At 44.5% G+C, this 17,895-nt stretch overlaps 1 protein-coding gene across 1 annotated transcript; it reads right to left on the reverse strand.

The window, feature by feature from the left end:
* Positions 1–705: 705 nt before the first annotated feature.
* On the reverse strand, positions 706–7,321 carry LOC148183293 (MLV-related proviral Env polyprotein-like). Its single transcript, XM_088061385.1, has 2 exons — positions 7,305–7,321; positions 706–1,345 (listed from the first exon to the last, which is right to left on the reverse strand). Exons 1-2 carry the CDS (start codon positions 7,319–7,321, stop codon positions 706–708), a joined length of 657 nt encoding a protein of 218 aa, XP_087917511.1.
* Between the last annotated feature and the right edge of the window lie 10,574 nt (positions 7,322–17,895).

Genomic DNA, 17,895 nt, shown 5'->3' on the forward strand with positions numbered 1-17,895 from the left:
TACTTCAGCTAGCGAGTCTAGAGAGTCTGTGAGGTCTTTTATAGATTTATCAATTCTTCTTAAATCTTCATCTACTGAAATTCTAAGCTCTCTGAGCTCCTGGTGCTGATTTGCTAAGGATGCTACACCTGTTCCTAATCCAGCCCCTCCTATGCCTAGCAATACGGCTACTGTTAGTGCCGTGAGGGGTTCTCGTTTTACTAAATGACGCTCTGGGTTTTGGTATTGTGTATACACATACTCTTCAGGATGGTAGATAATCTGGGGAACTATTATAACTTGTATGCAGAATTCGTAGGTTTCATTAAAGATTGCTATGGAAACACATGGGGCTACTCCTAAAGTTTTACAAACCCATTTAGTATTTGCTGCTGGAATCAGCCACTGAGCCAGCTTGTGAGGGTCGTTAATCTGCATTTTTGTTTGACATAAATGATCCTTATTTGGGGGCACATTTCCCACACATGTTCCTTTCCCAGTGACTCGAGACAACGTTATTCCTGGGATGTTTTCTCTTCCTTTTTTCCATAGGCAGGCAGCGGGATTAGTGCCGTTTACTCTTTCTGGTTCTGCTATGGAACCTATGGCCTCATAAAAGGGTGGATTAATGTTATAGCATAACCAACATTCCCTAGTTAAATTTGGGTATGTATTATTTAACACTCTAAAGGTAGCTTGAAAAATTTTCCAAAGAGCCCCGTTTCTTCATTCTTGGGGTGTCCCCACTGTGGTTGATACTCGGGACTTGTTGCTAATTTCTGGTTTTTCGGAACGGTTATTTTGATTTTTTACTTTGGGGTCCACTGCTCCCCATACAACTGGATTTGGTCCAACAGATCCAGGATCATGGGGGACCACCTCTTTCCTTATAAGAATGTGTCCTCCCCGATCTTTTCCGGGTTCCCATATCCTGAAACCCCAGGTTCGTCCTAATAACCACCCAGGGTCTTGGGGTTGTGTGACATTGATGTAGTGAAATTTACAAGTCCCAACATATGTTACTACCCCCGAGGGATCTGTCCAGGGTTTTATACATCCGTGTGGACCCCTTTCTACCTTTAGATACTTATCTGGGTTTTGTACTTTCCACCCCATGGAAATTGTCTCACAGCCCCAATATCCACAGTAAAATTCGCCAGGGTAATTACAATATCCTCCGCCTGGATTAGAAGCTGGGCACATATATAGCACACTATGCCCGGGCCGGCTATAACCGGAAGTCCTCCACTCAATGAGAGAGTCCAGTGTAACTTGAAAACTGGGGGCTTCAGAGGTGATCTGTGATTGGATAACGACCTGGTCTTCCCGTCGGATTAAAGACCAATTGAAGGGTTTGTGAGTCTTGCTTGTGCAAATGTTAAATGTACTGATTAAGATTATAAATGTTACTGACTTCTTTAATGAGCATTGGCTTCCCCCGCTATAATAGAGGCTTTTCTTTTGTGAATTGCTAATTTGGATTCTCTGAAAATTACTTCGCTGGGTTGTCTCATTCCCACTCTTGTGGCATTTCCAGGACCATGACTCTTTGGTCCCATGTATATTGGTGTGCTTCCCTCCACGGTTTATTACTCCTCTGCCTCTCCCGTTGACCCGGTTGCTTCGGGACACGGGGTGTACCATCTTCTCGGCAGCAAGGGTACTCTTCAGGAGGGGAATTACTCCTTCTCTTATTAATTCTTTGTATGTATTTTTCCCAACTTTTATGCTTTACTAAAGGGGTATTGCACCTCAATTCTTGGAGCCACCGTCTGCACAACCCAGCTACTATATTTGCCACAAAAGGCGCAGATTCGTTTGGATGGTAACAATAATACAAGGGATTTACCCCTTTTGAGTAGATGGCCCACCACTTCTCTGATCCTGCTTCAAATTCTCCTGCTCGTATTCTGGTTACTAGGGCCCAATCAGTGAGTCTCCTCTGGGCAGTGTAGCAAGAGCTACACACCCCTCTTGGTGGGTAGCCTCTATGACAGTGGGTCCACCAGTGTTCTTTACATATTATACATTTAAAACAAACAAAAGGATAACAATCTCGGCACAAAGTACAGCCTATTTTAACACTTCCATTATATATTTCCTCACCACTAGGTGGAGGTATCTTATATTCTATATAAAAGCCTTTATTGAGTTTATTATTCATAAGTTTCTAAGCAGGTTAGTAATTCTTGGATGTCATTTTGTTCGGGATATCTTAAGTCTCAAGTCCCCAGCTGGGCTAACCACTTCCCCGTTATTAGCCTTTGGTGGCTTCACGGGTCCTTTTATTCGACTCGCATGTGTCCAGCCTTTCTCTGCTGTTCGAACCGCAGAATCAGTTGTTAGGAGGACTTGATACGGTCCTTCCCACTTCGGTGTTAGGGGATTCTCTTTCCAACTTCTTATCAGCACCCACTCTCCGGGTTGTACCTGGTGTAATATAAAATCCAATGGTGGTCTTTGGGCTAGCATCCCTTTTTCCCACAATGCCCTTTTGAACTTCATTAATTTTATCAAATACTCATTGATGTATTGATCACTCACGTTTGGATGTGTTTGAACTTCCTCTATATTATAGGGCATACCATATAACATCTCAAAAGGGGAAATTCCCAAATCTGCCCTTGGCTGGGTTCGAATATTCAGAAGGGCTAGTGGAACACACTTGACCCATGATTGTTTCGTTTCCATCACTAGCTTAGTAAGTTGCTTCTTTATTTCCCCATTCATCCTTTCTACTCTCCCAGAACTTTGAGGGTGCCAAGGGGTGTGTTGTTCCCACTTTATTCCTAATGCTTTTGCCACATCTTGAGTTATTTTTGATGTAAAGTGGGGACCTTTGTCAGAGTCTATTGTCTCTGGTACTCCGTATCTAGGGATTATTTCTTCCAATAACACCTTTGTAACTGTTCGTGAAGTTTCCCTAGATGTTGGGAAAGCTTCTACGTAATGGGTGAGATGATCTACTAGGACTAAGAGATATTTAAGTCTCCCTACCTTTGGTAGTTCTGTGAAGTCAATCTGAATATTTGCAAAGGGTCTTTTTGCCAGGGGTCTCCCTCCATACAGTAATTTTCTGAGATTTTTCCTATTCGTTTGTAAGCATGGGAGGCAGCTTCTAGTAATTTGTTTAGCTAAGTCTCGGATACCTGTGCTCATATACCTTGCAGCGAAATAGTCTGTTAACCCCTGTGCTCCCCAATGTGTCTTTTGATGTATTTTTTCTAATATTCTTTGAGCTATGGCTTTTGGTAGTACTTCCCGGCCATCAGGGAGAAACCATCTTCCCTCTGGGTTTTCTATTGCTCCTGTCTCTGGGAGTTTTAACTTCTCTTCCTCAGTAAATCTACTTCTCAAGTCACTATCCCTACTATCCCTATGTTTCAAAATTTCTTCATGCCCCCCTTTTTCTTTTAGGATCATTGTTCATAATGCCGCCCGTTTCGCCTCCTGATCGGCGGCGTTATTTCCTCTACTCCTCAAGTCCATTCCCTTCTGGTGTCCTTTCAAATGAACTACTGCCAACCTTTTGGGCCTTCTCAGGGCATTTAATACTGCAATTATGAGTTTTTGATGAACCAAATCTTTCCCTTGGGAGTTTATTAAACCTCTTTCTTCCCACAGTTTACCGAACGTATGCACCACCCCATAACTATATCTGGAATGTGTATATATTGTCCCCTCCTTTCCTTCTAGTAGTTTCAATGCCCTTAATACTGTATACAGTTCACAGGCTTGGGCTGACCAAGATTTGTCTAATGGAACTGATTCTAGGATTTGCAAATCAGGTCCTCGTATGATGGCATAACCCGTTTTCCTCGTCCCTTCTATTACTCTGGAGGACCCATCCACAAACAGCTTTTCTCCGCTTTCTAATTCCTCTTCTTCCAAATCAGGTCTAATTTTGGTTTGTTCCTCAATTGTGGTTATACAATCATGTGTCAAAGGTTCGCCTTCGGGTTCTCCATATAAAAATGCAGCCAGGTTTTGTAAAGCTGTCGTTTCTAATGTTAAGTTTGGGGCTTCAACTAAAATTCCTTCATATTTTAGAAGTCTAGCATCTGAAATCCACTTATCCGCCTTTTGTTGTAACACACTCCGAATGTTATGGGGGGACATTACCTTCAGATTGCTATTAAAGGTGATTTTCCTAGCTTCTTCCACCAATAGGGCACATCCTGCTACTACTTGCAGACAAGCTGGCCAGCCCTTACTCACGGGGTCTAAGATCTTTGATAGGTATCCTACCGGCTTCTTTCTCCCTGCCCACTCCTGGGTCAGGACTCCGAAGGCAATTCCATTTTCTACATTTACAAACAAATAAAAGGGTCTTCTTAAATCTGGGAGACTCAAGACAAGAGCATGAATTAAACTTTCTTGCAGCTCCCGGAGTTTTTCTGTATCTTCCGAACTCCATTTCATTAATCCCTCCTGTGTCAGTTTATGATATAAAAATTTAACTTTGCTACTATAATTTTCAATCCACTGTCTACAGTACCCTGTTAATCCCAAGATTTGACGTATCTGTTTTTTATTTTTAGGAACCGGTAGTGACAGAATTCCTTGTATCCTCTCAGGGTCTATTCTTTTCTCCCCTTTTTTAAGGTAATGGCCTAAATATTTTACTTCTTCTTCTACAAATTGGAGTTTTACCTTGGATACTTTCAATCCCTTTGAACCCAGGAAATTTAACAACTTAATACTCTCTCTCCTTACGTCTTCTTCCTCTTTCCCAGCTAAAAGCAAGTCATCCACATATTGTATCAAGGTCACCCCTGGGTCTGTCTGATAATCCTGTAAAATCTGCTCTAATGCTTGCCCAAACAAATTGGGGGATTCCGTGAATCCCTGGGGCAATACTGTCCATCTTAGTTGTTGTCTCCTCCCTGTGTCTGGATCTTCCCATTCGAATGCGAAATAATTTCGGCTATTTTCATCAAGAGGGCAGGCCCAGAATGCATCTTTTAAATCTATAACACTGTACCACAAACTGTCGGGTCCCAGCTTGCTTAGTAGCGTGTACGGGTTTGCAACTACTGGGAACCGTGCCACTGTACGTTTGTTAATTTCTCTTAAATCGTGTACCAAACGATAAGTCCCATTTGGCTTCTTTACTGGCAGTATGGGTGTGTTAAAAGGTGACATACATGGTTCTAATAGTCCTTTATTTAACAATCTGTCAATTTCTGGTTTCAACCCTCTTCGTCCCTCAAGTGACAAAGGATATTGTTTTATTCTAACTGGGATTTCTGGGTTTTTGATAGTGACCGAGAATGGGGTTATCCTCAACTGTCCCACACTCTCAGGTGTATACCAGACTTCTGGGTTTATTTTGTCTTCATCTTCCACTCTTAAAGGGCATAGCCTTATCCTCAACTCTTTATCAACTATATCTAAATGTATTCCCAATTCAATAATTAAATCCCGTCCCAACAAATTATAATCTGCTTCTGGTACTAACAAAAAATTTCCCAACCTAATTTTTGATTCTGATTCTATCATCACGTCTTTAATAACCCCCACTTCAAAGGGTTCCCCCTTCACCCCTACTACCATGGCAGTTTCTTTGGATATACTACATCCTTTAGGTAAAAACGGAATGGTTGATCTCTCAGCTCCAGTATCTACCAAGAAAGTTATTTCTTGGTACTGGGGACCCACTTTTAACTTTATCAAGGGCTCTTTCTGGTGTTTTCGGGTCCCTAGAATGTAGAGCCCCTGACCCCCCTAGTCTTCTTTGAACATCTTTTCATCCTGGATCTTCACTCTACGTTCTCTCTTAAAGTGTCCTTTCTTTCCACATTAAAAACAAACTTTAACGTTCTGCCTTCCCTTTGAATCTCTGATCGGTCTTTGTTGCTTCCCTTTCCAGGTTTGATCTCTACTCTCCCTCACAGCAGCCACCATCATCTTAACTTGTCGCTTCTGAGCTTCCTCTTCTCTTCGAACATACACTTTTTGTGCCTCTTGCAAAAGCTCATCCAAACCTCTGTCTTGCCACCCATCTAATTTTTCTATCTTCCTCCGAATATCCTCCCAGGATTTTGCCACAAATTGTGCTTTGAGCAGTGCTTGCCCCAACTGAGTGTCTGGATTCATTCCAGAATATAGTTGAAAGTTCTTTCTTAGTCTTTCCAACCATTCCGTAGGGGTCTCGTCTTTCTTTTGCCTCTCATTGAATGCTTTATTAATATTCTGACCCCTCAGGACTGCCTCCCTAATACCTTGAATTATAATAGTTCTCAAATCCTGCATATGTACTCGGTGCGCTGGATTTTGATGATCCCATTGGGGATTTTGGAGGGGCCATTTTACATCTGCCAGTGGTCCCTGAGCATGCTGAGCATCCCAAATGCGCATTCCTTCCCTCCTAATCATGTTTTTCTCCTCTGCCGTGAATAAAATATTCAAGATAGATTGTAATTCCTCCCATGTGTACATATTGGGTCCTAAAAATTGATCAACTCTTTCTGCAACCCCCAACGGATCTTCCAGCAAATGCCCCATTTCCTTTTTGAAGTCTCTGACATCCCCCGAACTAAGAGGGACAGATATAAACCCTATTCCAGCTTGGGGACCACCCATTGGCATTTCTCTTAATGGGAATAGGTTCTCTTGTTTTTTTCTGGATCTACTCCTGGTAACAGGCCCCACACCGGTCATGTCTAAATCCTCCTCCTCGGGGTTCGGAGGGGGAGGGGCTTGTGGTGGGGGTACATAAGGAGGGGGCATTATCAAAGTATCTTCTTTTCGGGATTCCTTTTTCTTCCCCTTCCCCTCCCCCGAGTTCTCTGTCAGTTTAAATATAAAAACCTCGGGACTTACTACCCAGATCTCTGCATAAGCACTTTCCTCTGGGCTAAAGGGGATTTTTGTGTTTACCCAGGAATTTAACTTTTGTTTAATCCAATCTTCGGTTGATCCAAATATAGGCCAAAATACATTCTTTGAAATTTCCTTTCCTCCCCATACTTCTACACAATAGTGAATCATCTTTGCCTTATCTTTATTTTCTGTTCCCGGGAAATGCCTCCAATTATCTAGTATAAAACCCAACGGACTATCTCTAGGTACCGGAGGGAGTTTAATAGATACAGGGGGCTTGCTTTTCCCCTGCCCCATTCTTCCGGAGTGCCTTCAAATCACACAGTCTCTTTCGCTTCCCCTTTTTCGTGGCCCACGCCCTCGCGGGCTAATGGGAGACGCACTAATGAGGGTCCGCACTCACTTGGGGAATCTGGCTACCAGTCCCCCTCTCACACACACACCACTTCGCCACACTCCGGGATCCTGACCCCGACCGAACGGCTCCCCGTTATACTCACGCGTCCCGCGTCTTCATCCGGACTCTGTGCACAGATTTTAAGGGGTCGACCGGTCTCCCTTTTGCTTATTGCCTTAAATTTAGGTTCGTCGGTCGAGGGTTACGGAGAGAGGTACCTCCAGAGGGGCCACCGTGAGTCTTCCGGTGGGGCGCCTTCCCGAAGGAGGACTCTATCCACGCCTCTCGATCCGAGTCACAGCACCAAAACTGTTATGAATGCACTCAAGAGAGTGATATGCTTCAATTAAAGAAAATTTTATTAATTATAGCAAGCAAGCAATAAGCAAAAATCAGCGCTGGGCGACAGGGGAGTCTCCGCTCCGCCAGCTGCCGTGTTTCTAACTTCCACGTTCTCCCCTTTTAAGTGATACGGCTTCCGGGTTACGTGTCCTTTCTCGGGTGTCTCTGCGCATGTGTCTCCAGTTGCTAGGGGGTCTTTGCCTTCTGGTGGTCGCGGGATGAAGATCAAGAGTCTTCCTCAGTCCTATCATTTTGACCTTTCTTCGCTGTTCCCTTTTAGGGCTTATCTTGGTAACTTTCTGGAATTCAAAAAAGCTCGCAAGGCCATAAAAGATTATGCTGGCGTCAGCAGCAGCCTTCAACCACATCCCGATTTCACAAAGCACAGTTTTGCAAAACATCATATCTGTATATTTAGGCGAACAAAAGGGTCTCTATCACAAAATGAAGTCTCAACTGTGTTGTTGCACCATTTGGCCAAATTGTAAATGTTTTTGGTTGGGGTTACATCCTTAATGTAGTTAACTGAAGGGTTAAGGAAATAAAAGTTAAAGCAAAACCTGGTTTTGGGTGACCCCCAACAAATCAAATTCTCTAGGTTCTTCCAGTGCCTTAGGAAATTTCTCCATCCACCTGTTCCATCCCTCCATAGTGCTCTCCATCGGGTTGGGCCACATCCCTGCAAAGTGGTTTTCACTGGGCCTAAGGGGGATCCCCACCAGACAGGACTGCAGTGGGTTATCGACTGAGCCCATGGACAGGCATATATTGTCCTGCTGGAGGGTCCTGGATGGGGTGACCCACACGTTGTGGCTGGGTTTGCTGACTATCCAGCTGAGGGCATGCTGTGCCATCAGGAGCAATCAGATGATCATCTCAATGGCACTATGGAGCGTGTTTTTCATTTTGGCTGATAACCGGAGCTTCTGTAATAAACATAGGTTATTATCTTTTGGAGGAAGGGAGGGTATCTCTCTGCCTTTTATTTTTCCCCTCTACTCTTCATTCCCCCTTAATAAACTAAACTTGAAGGTACAGGTGGTTTTAGGGAAAAGGGGAAGGGACTGAAAAGGGGAAGGTGGGTATGGGGAAGGAAAGTATAAAAGAAAATGGGAATTTAGGGGATAACTGGAGTTAACAGTGAACTTGCTAGGATGTTCCTAGCCTTTTGGCATTGCTGTCTTTTCTGGAGTTCTGTTTGGCCTGGGACCTGGTGACAGAGTGGTGTACGCTCTGCAGGAGCCATGTTTAGTGGTGTTTCCATCTCCAGGTGGCTGCTGTCTTATCCTGCGGTTCTGTGGTAGACTTGGAGTAAATCTTGTTATTTTTGTCAGGGGCAGTGTTTGTTGGTCCTAAATACAGTTTGATGCATTTCCCTGGAAGTCATCTCAGGCCAGAGGGAGCTGACACACAGGCATATCCCCTCCCCCAGGTTATCAATGGGAAAGGCCCCGTTGTTTGCTGGGTCTCAGGATCTTTGATCAGCACTGGCGGCTTCTCCTCCAGCTTAGCTTGGGTTGAATTTGAGAAATGCCGGAGTACAGGCAGGGCTCGGCTCTGAAAATGAGCAATTTAGAAAGTTAATCACATAGAGAACTTTACAAAGCCTCTCAACTGGAGATAGGGTCTCTGTCCCTCTCCACTGCTTGGCAAGGACCCGTTTGAGGGTGCCATGGGTCCTGTCCCCTACTGACTTGCCTGTGGGATTATGAGGAATGCCTGTTGTGTGTTTCACTCCCCACTGACTGAAAAAGGTGTTTAATTTGTGGGAGGTGTAAGCAGGTCTATTGTCAGTTTTTATTTCCTTGGGGACTCCTAGGGTGGCAAAAGCAAAGACGAAGTGCCAGATAGTGTGCGTGGCATCCTCTCCTGCATGGGCCGAGGAAAACACTGCTCCTGAAAAGGTATCAACAGATACATGAATGTATTTTACTTTCCAAAAACTGGGAAGTGGGTAACATGTTTGCCAAACCTGTCAGCTATTGAGGCCTCTGGGGTTTGACCCCAGAGCCTAGGGATGGCAACTGGTATGACTGGCAGTTTGGACAGATGGCCACAATAGCTCTGGTTTGTTCTCGTGAAAGATGGATCATCCGCATGAGGGCTGGGACGTTCTGATGAAAAAATGCATGTGACAATTTGGCCTGTGCAAAGATGTCTGTCACGTTTGCTGTTCCAGATGTCATGGCAAGAGCATCTGCTCTCCTGTTTCCCTCTGTGATGGCACCAAGGAGGTCGATGTGTGACCTCACATTCATTATATGGAAAGGATACTTTCTGTGGGAGATGAGATAAATCAGTTTAGAAGGCATCTTGTACAAATTTGGGTTGGAGACTTCTTTTAAAAGTGAATGTTCTGCTCTCATAGCTACCCCTGCATGCGGAATCAGTTACCACATTTATAGGCTCCTGAAATCTCTCAAAGGCTCTGATGACAGCTGCCAACTCTGCCAGTTGTGGCGACCCTTCCACCACCTGGACATCAGACTCCCACTTCTGCATCTTGGGATCCTTCCACATCATCACCAACTTGTGGGAGGACTGTCACGATCCGCTAACACAAGCAGGAGTCATGAGAGGTTTGTTTGACCTCATAGTGCAAAAAAGGCACCAAGGGATTTCAGTTTAAATCGCAACAGCAATAATGCACCTTTATTTTAGTGCCAGCAACATGGGTTATGCAATAGATGAGAGGGAGAGAGAGAGAGAGAGAGAGAGAGAGAGAGAGAGAGAGAGAGAAGGATAAAGAGGCAAAGTGAAAAGAGAAAAACAGGGGGGGTTATAGCCACCAACGGACAAGACAGGGTTGCCGGTGTCTTCTTCCATAGGGAAGTCTCTCTCTCCAAAAGTAACTTAGACAGTCACTTTTATAGTCTGTTTCAAAGTGAGGGGCAGTTGGCCAAGAGGTGGGGAGATTCACAGGCCACTGTGATAAGACCCGTTGCTTTGGGAAGCAGGTGTAAGGAAGGTACATGTCAGGGTTCTAGAAGACAGGTGTCTGCTAGGGAGAGCAGGAGCCTCCCTTGGGATGAAAGAACCTAGACCCCCTCCCTCCGAATTATTATAATTTTGAAATCAAGGGGCCTTTAGGCAGAGATCTGGGGATAGGAATAACAGTTCTTTACTAGTATTTAAAACAAGGCAAACAAACAACAATAACTACAGCATTAACAAGAAAACAGAACCAGGGGCCCTATGACAGCCTTCTCGGCTGAGACGGGATGGAGGAGAGGCTTTGTTTTCACAAACCCCCTCGGGCAGTCAGTCCCGGTGCTCCTGCAGGGCTCCGAGGAACAGTCGGCTGGAACAGCAGGGATGAGCTGAGATCCTGGGCTGGTGGATGAGGTGTATCAGCAGCTTCGCGGCGGTGCCTGGCTGTGCCACACGTCCTGGCAGGACAGGGGGTGCGAGGCCACCAACAAAGAGGGAAGAAAGAGAAGAAGCAGCAGCTCCGTCTGGGTGATGGCGAAATTCCCTTCTCTTTCCCGCAGCAGCTCCGCGACCCAGAAAACCAAATGTCTATCCCGGAAGCCGAAGAAAGCCAGCCAAAAAACTGTCCCCACCCTCCTTTCCTGCCCCCTCCCCCCCCCCCCCCCGGGCCTGGCCACTCTTTGTCCTTTGTCTAGCACTTCCTAAGTACCTACAGTTAGGTTGTCCCAGCAACTAATGGGTAAAAATTCCACGGGCAGGCCAGAACAACAAAAAAAACCAAAAAAACCAGGACACCTAACCCTCAACAGTACAGAACAGGACACTCCTTACTGGTCCTTACTGAGTCCCTGCTCACCAGCAGGAATGAAGGCATTGTACAGTGTCAACACAGCAAGCACACCTGCAATCACTTAGCAAGCATCCACCTCAACCAGGCCAGAACCCCTTTACAAAGTCCCTTGGGGTCTTCAGGGTCTTAGTCTCTGTTCTTGCGAAGGTCGTGAGGCAGATGAGGGAAACTTCGGACCGTCTCTTACAGAGGACCCCGAGCCATCAGTAAAAATGGTCAGAGCTTTGAGGGGTGTTTTGCTTTGGTGGAATTTAGGGACTAAATTAAAAGTCAAATTGAATAATTTATGTTTAGGAAAATGAATTGAGACTTGGTCTGGATAGCTATCTAGGGCAAATTGAAGACTCTCATTAAACTGAAGCAAATGCTCCAACTCTCCAATTGTTGCCAGAGGCAGGTGGATGCACGTGAACTCACACCCTGCAAGAGAGCTGAGGCGGGCTTTTTGATCAATTCTGCCATTACTTCTTGTGTGGTAGTGTTATAAATGCAAAGGCAAATTTAGGTTAAATAAAAGAACAGTTTATTATAAAACAATTTTTATAATAAAAATAAACAACGAGGAAAAACCACAATAAAATAAACAGCGCAGCGCTGGGTGGACAGGGGTTTATACCCAAAGGTATAGGTGTTCCCAAATCCACGAAGGAGGGTAGACTGTCCGGGGCTTCTATAGGGATTTTGTGTCCTGAGGCCAAAACTCTGAGCAGTTACTGTTCAACAAAGAGTTTAGATGGCTGGTTGAATGAATTTCCTGGAACCGTGGAACTGAATCAATAGACGACTGGGCAGAGTCCTCTCGTATGTAAAAGTTCTGAGTCCTTCTTGATTGTATCTTCGGTTTGGGCTCTCAGAGTGAAGTATCCAAGTCCGGTGTGGAGTCGACAGATATCTCGGCCTGGCTCCTTTCTTTGTTTGGCTTAACCTGCTTTTTCTTTCAGGCTGATGAACTTCGCTTAGGGTCGTTACCGCCTGAATGGGTAGTTACTGCTGGGTTTGGGGAAATTCTTCGGCCACACTATATTTTATATACTTTTTACATTGTTACAAATCTAGTTATATACTTATTTATTCTTTCACAAATTTTTATCCAAGGTTACCTTTATCACAGTAAAGAACTGTTATTCCTATCCCCAGATCCCTGCCTGAGAGCCCCTTGATTTCAGGATTATCATAATTCGGAGGGAGAGGGTCTACATTTTTCATTCCAAGAGAGGCTCCTGCCCTCTCTAGCAGACACCTGTCTCCCAAAACCAAGACAGATTTTGGTGCCCAATGTGGGGTCTGAGAGCACTGAGAGAAAAAGGGCAGAAAAGGAATAACAGTTCTTAAATAACCTAACTTTTGTATGCTGGATTTAGAAACCTTGTTATGTAGAACCATGTTGTTTAGCTTACCCAGGTTTGGGTGGCATGTGGTCATGGCTATATTTCTCCCATTTGCTGCACCTTACCTAAATATGGGTCTTATAACTAAAGCTACTGTGGCTATTATCTTTGTTTTGTGAGTTGATAAGGTGAGGAATTCATGGATATTTAGCTTCCTCTGGAAGGCAATGTTATAAATGCAAAGGCAGATTTGGGTTAAATAAAAACAATTTATTATAAAACAATTTCTATAAAAAATAAACAATGAGGAAAAACCACAATAAAACAAACAGCGCAGCGCTGGGTGGACAGGGGTCTATACCCAAAGGTATAGGTGTTCCCAAATCCACGAAGGAGGGTAGACTGTCCGGGGTTTTTATAGGGATTTTTAGCCTTGAGGCCAAATTCCAGGCAGGCACCATTCACCAACGGTCCTTGATTGTTGTATGAATTGATTTCCTGGCGTTGGAGAATAGAGTCAAATGGACGTCCGGACAGAGTCTCCTCATATGTAAAGAAGTTCTGGGTGTTTCTTGATTTCATTGTGGTTCAGGCCATCTGGATGGGATGGTTGGATCCGGGTTGGAGCTGATGGATATCTCGGCTGGATTTTTTTCCTTTTGTCTACCTGATGGCTTCCCCCAACGGTAGCCTGCAAGGCGGGGTGTTCAGGTCCGGTGATGAGTATCTCGTCGGAGCCTCTCCTTGTTAGCTTGATGATTCATGTCCTGTCTATTCTTTTCCGTTGATGGGCACCGAGCCTGTCCCTGTCAGCTTGATGATCCTTGTCCTGTCTATTCTTTTTCGTTGATGGGCGCCGGCTAGGATCGTTATCCTTTGAGTGGGAATTCGCGACTAGATCTGGGAAGGGCTTGTGTGCCATACTGTACTTTATATTTTATATCATTATTGTTATATACATTTATTTAGATTTCTACGAATTTTTACAAGTTCATTTCTCACAGTCCCCCGCCTAATAATCCATTACATTAAAAATTCGTGTTATTTTATCCAATTCTGCAGGGGAAGGACTATAATTTTTTTACTCACATTCATTTTCTTCCCAGTCCGTTAACGAATTCTCACTATATGTTTGTGCCAGGTTATGTCTATTTTCAAAATTCTTTAAGGCTTTCATCGCGTTTTTGTTTTCCTTTTCCTCCTCTAATTTCATTAGTTTAGAGAGAGGAGTAGGTCTCCCTTGTGCTTTCTCAGGATCGATTGGAAGGGTGGCAATCTGCATTCCTTGCACAACAGAGTGAATTAGTCTGATGAAGCAAGGAATTAAGCAGGGAAGGAAAATGATTCCGGCAACTGAACAAGTGATGAAAAATACTAGCTTCTTCCACCAAGCCCCTTGCCCAAATATCTGGTCCCACCAGGAGGCTTGTAGGATTGAATTCCATTTTTGGACTGGCACATGAGCTACTTTTTTAATTTCAGCAGCCAATCCTTTTATTGTTTCTCCGTAATCGTCTATTTCCATACAACACTCGGATTCGTTGTATCTGCCACACACTCCTCCCTCCTCGGCTAGCAAATAATCGAGAGCTAGTCTGTTTTGGTACACAAAAGCTCTCATTTGTGAATGTTGTTTGGCTAGGAGTTCTAGGGCTTCTGAAGTGTGGTTGGAAACTATCTCTACCACCGCTTGTAATCTGATAAGTCTGTTGAGGAGATAAATGGGGGTTCTGTAACCCCAGCTGCCATCATTTGCCCAAGTAGCGGGCCTGTAATATTGAATGATCCTTTCGGCAGGCCATTCTTCCTCGTTCCACTTCTGGTTGCCTCCCGCTATTGGTAGTTCCCGTTTTAATTCCCTCCTTTGTCTGTTTAATGTCTCAAAGAGAGGGGCTCCCAATGATTTACTCTCTGTTTTAGGTAGAGTAAAGAAAAAGGGCCGAATTATTCCAAGTGTGCAGGATCCTTTCCATTTTCTGGGTAGCTCGCTGTAAGCCTTTTTTCCACATATCCAATATATACCATCAGGAGCTTCCCAACCCTTGTTCAACTTTGCCGGATCATCCCAATATTCCTTCAATCCTATTAGCTCATGGAAGGGATTGGCCCCAGAGTTTTTGTACCAGCAAAGTCCAATTATTTCCATCCATTCACAGTTATTCCCCCGGGAGCGACTCCAATAGCCCGCGGGTGGTTCAGGTTGCCAGGTTTTAGTTTTGCTTTCCGAATTCACCGTGAGTGTGCTTACACACGGGGTATAGCCTACTAAATCAGTGAATTCTTTTCCCTCTCTGCTAATGCAGACAGTACCGATTATTCTTTGGTCTATAACCCATCCCTCTGGTCTTTGTTTTGTTTTTGATATTTTAGAGCCTTCCCATTTTAGAAGTTGCTCTGGGGTTAGTCCCTCTCCCTTCCAAGGCCACCTTTCAGCTGATTTTAAACCGCCACAGATCCAACAGTTAGATAGACCTAATTCTGTGGCTATTTCTTGCATTAGATCTATGAAAAGGTTCTGGTTGGGGTTTGGCAACCCCCAATTGCTGTATTGTTTCTCTAATTGCTCATAATGCTCACTAAGAGAGTTAAGCCTCTCTTGTTCTAGCCTCTTTTTCCGAGCTTCCGCTTCTCGCCTCTTTAACTCTAGGGTTAGTTGTTTTATTTTGTTTTCAGGGTCCACCCCTTCCTCATCCCTGGAGAAGCAGAACACTTGGTTGAATTGCAAACATACCCGGTCATCACTACTTTTTAACAAATCAAGGATTATCGGTTCATTATTAAAAAAAGCTTTCTCTTCATGTTTTAAATTTCTACCTTCCCAATATACCTTCCCTCCCATGGTACACATTTTCAAATTCGCTTTATTGTAACATAAAGGGTTAACCGCATAATATGCCAAAAAGGTGGATTGTCTTTTTCCCCCTATCCAGACAGTTTTGTTACATTGACTGCAGATTGGAATTGGGGGAATCATTCCCACTTCTCTCCTATACCTGAAATGGGAAGTTTCAGTCTTTCTTTTCATAGGAGTTTTAGACTGCCCGTCCTTAAGACTCGCCGTTGGGTGATAACACCAGACCTCCCCCTTTAGTTCACATAGATTATACTGAGTGCCATTGGATATACAAAACCCCCTTTGTTGTTCTGGAGGACAGTCGATTATTCGTCCGGCATCTGTGGCGGTCTGGCACCGCTCACACTTCCCTAGGGGAGGATCCCCCAGAGGCACCTCGGGGCTCATTCCCTTGGTCAAGCACATGGCTAGATTCAGGAACATCAGGATTCCCCACCGGTGTATCCCTCTGCCTTGCCCTTCGCCCGTATAAAATATACGGCGGGGATTACCATCTTCCCGGCAGCAAGGATATTCTTCAGGGGCCCTTGTAGTTCTTATGGCGTATCTTCTTTTAAAGGTAGCCCACCGAGACGACTTAATCGTGTCTGTCCTGCACGGTACTTTTACTGTCTTTCGGCACTCGATTTCCAAAGCCTCTGCCTTGGAGTCTAGCTTCCCTCTTATCCCTTTTTGAAAAAGTAGGAACCACTCAGGAGAGTCGAGTTCCAACAACCCCGCCCTGGTGGCAAGTATTAAGAGACGGCTAGTCAAATCCTGTTCCTTTTCTAGACACTTTGTGCACAATCCCTTAGGTTTGTACCCTCCCAAACAGTGGGTTACCCAAATCTGGTTACAATAGGCGCACTTAAAATGTATAAACGGAAAACAATTACACTCAGGGTGAATACAACTTATCTGATCGTCACTGTTCATTTGTGGTTACGCTGAAGTCTGATCTTTAGTTCTCCCGGAGGGGTGGTGACTTTCCACTTGGAGGTGTCGTATTCCTTTACTTTTTTTACCCGAGATGAGTGCGTCCAACCTTTTTCTGTGGTCCGGACAGCTGTGTCTGTGGTCAGGAGAACCAGGAAAGGTCCTTCCCAATGGGGGTTGAGGGGAAGCTCCTTCCACGCTTTGACGAGGACTTTATCCCCAGGCTGTATCTGGTGTATTGCGAATCCCAGAGTGGTGCTTTGGGGAATCAGTCCTCGTTTTCGCAGTTCCTGTAAATTTTTGTTGATAGCAATGAGATATGGTTGTATTTGTACATCCTCCACTTGGGGGTGTCCCACCGGCATTCCATGTTTGTATGGCATTCCGTACAACATTTCAAAAGGGGACAGACCCGTTTCAGAATGGGGCATTGTTCTTATATTTAGTAAAGCAAGGGGGAGACACTTAATCCATGACATTTTTGTCTCTATCATGAGTTTAGACAATTGGGATTTAAGTGTCTGATTCATTCTTTCCACCTGCCCTGAACTCTGAGGATGCCAGGGAGTGTGGTATTGCCATCTGATACCCAGAGCTTCTGAAGTTTGTTTTATAATTTTTGAAGTGAAATGAGTTCCTTGATCCGAATCAATACAGTCCACTATCCCATACCTAGGGATGATTTCTTCCAATAAAATTTTTGATACTGTTTGGGCCGTAGCCCTTGCCCTGGGAAAGGCTTCTACCCAATGCGTTAGTTTGTCAACTATTACTAATAAGAATTTATATCTCCCGATTTTTGGTAATTCGGTGAAGTCCACCTGGATCCTCTCAAATGGTCTGTATGAGAGAGGCCGCCCTCCCCAAACAGTTTGTTTGGAGTTGGATTTATTTACTTTTTGGCAAACCACACACCCCTGTACCTCTTGTTTGGCAATTTCAAAAATCCCCTTGCATCCGAAAAATTTCAGGAACTGATCTGCCAGCGCCCGAGTTCCCCAATGGGTCTGTTTGTGTAGTCTTTGTAACACTCTCCTTGCCACTCCCCTCGGGATCAGCTCCCTCCCATCAGGTAACCACCATTTTCCTTGTTTCATGACTCCCCCTATTTTTTTGAATTCTTCAATCTCTTTCTCTGAAGGGAGCATGGGAATTTCAGGTGATTCCTCCGGAGTCACCTCGGGAATACTTACGGTAAGCAGGGCTGCTCGTTTTGCCTCTTTATCGGCTAGGTTGTTACCTCGGGTTTGAAACTGCAATCCTGTCTGGTGTCCTTTTACATGGACAACTGATATTTCTCTTGGCCCCCGGACTGCCTCTAGAATCTGTCGGATTATTTCCCCATGAATTAGGTCTTTTCCTTTGGTATTTATTAGACCCCTCTCTTCCCAAATTTTTCCAAAAGTGTGTACCACCCCGAAAGCATACCGTGAGTCTGTGTATATGGTCCCTCTCCTTCCTTTCAACCTCCGGA

The sequence above is a fragment of the Pseudopodoces humilis genome, chromosome 12, assembly GCF_049639895.1.
Source record: "Pseudopodoces humilis isolate 2021_Gansu_Grassland_sample_001 chromosome 12, ASM4963989v1, whole genome shotgun sequence".
Taxonomy (NCBI): domain Eukaryota; kingdom Metazoa; phylum Chordata; class Aves; order Passeriformes; family Paridae; genus Pseudopodoces; species Pseudopodoces humilis.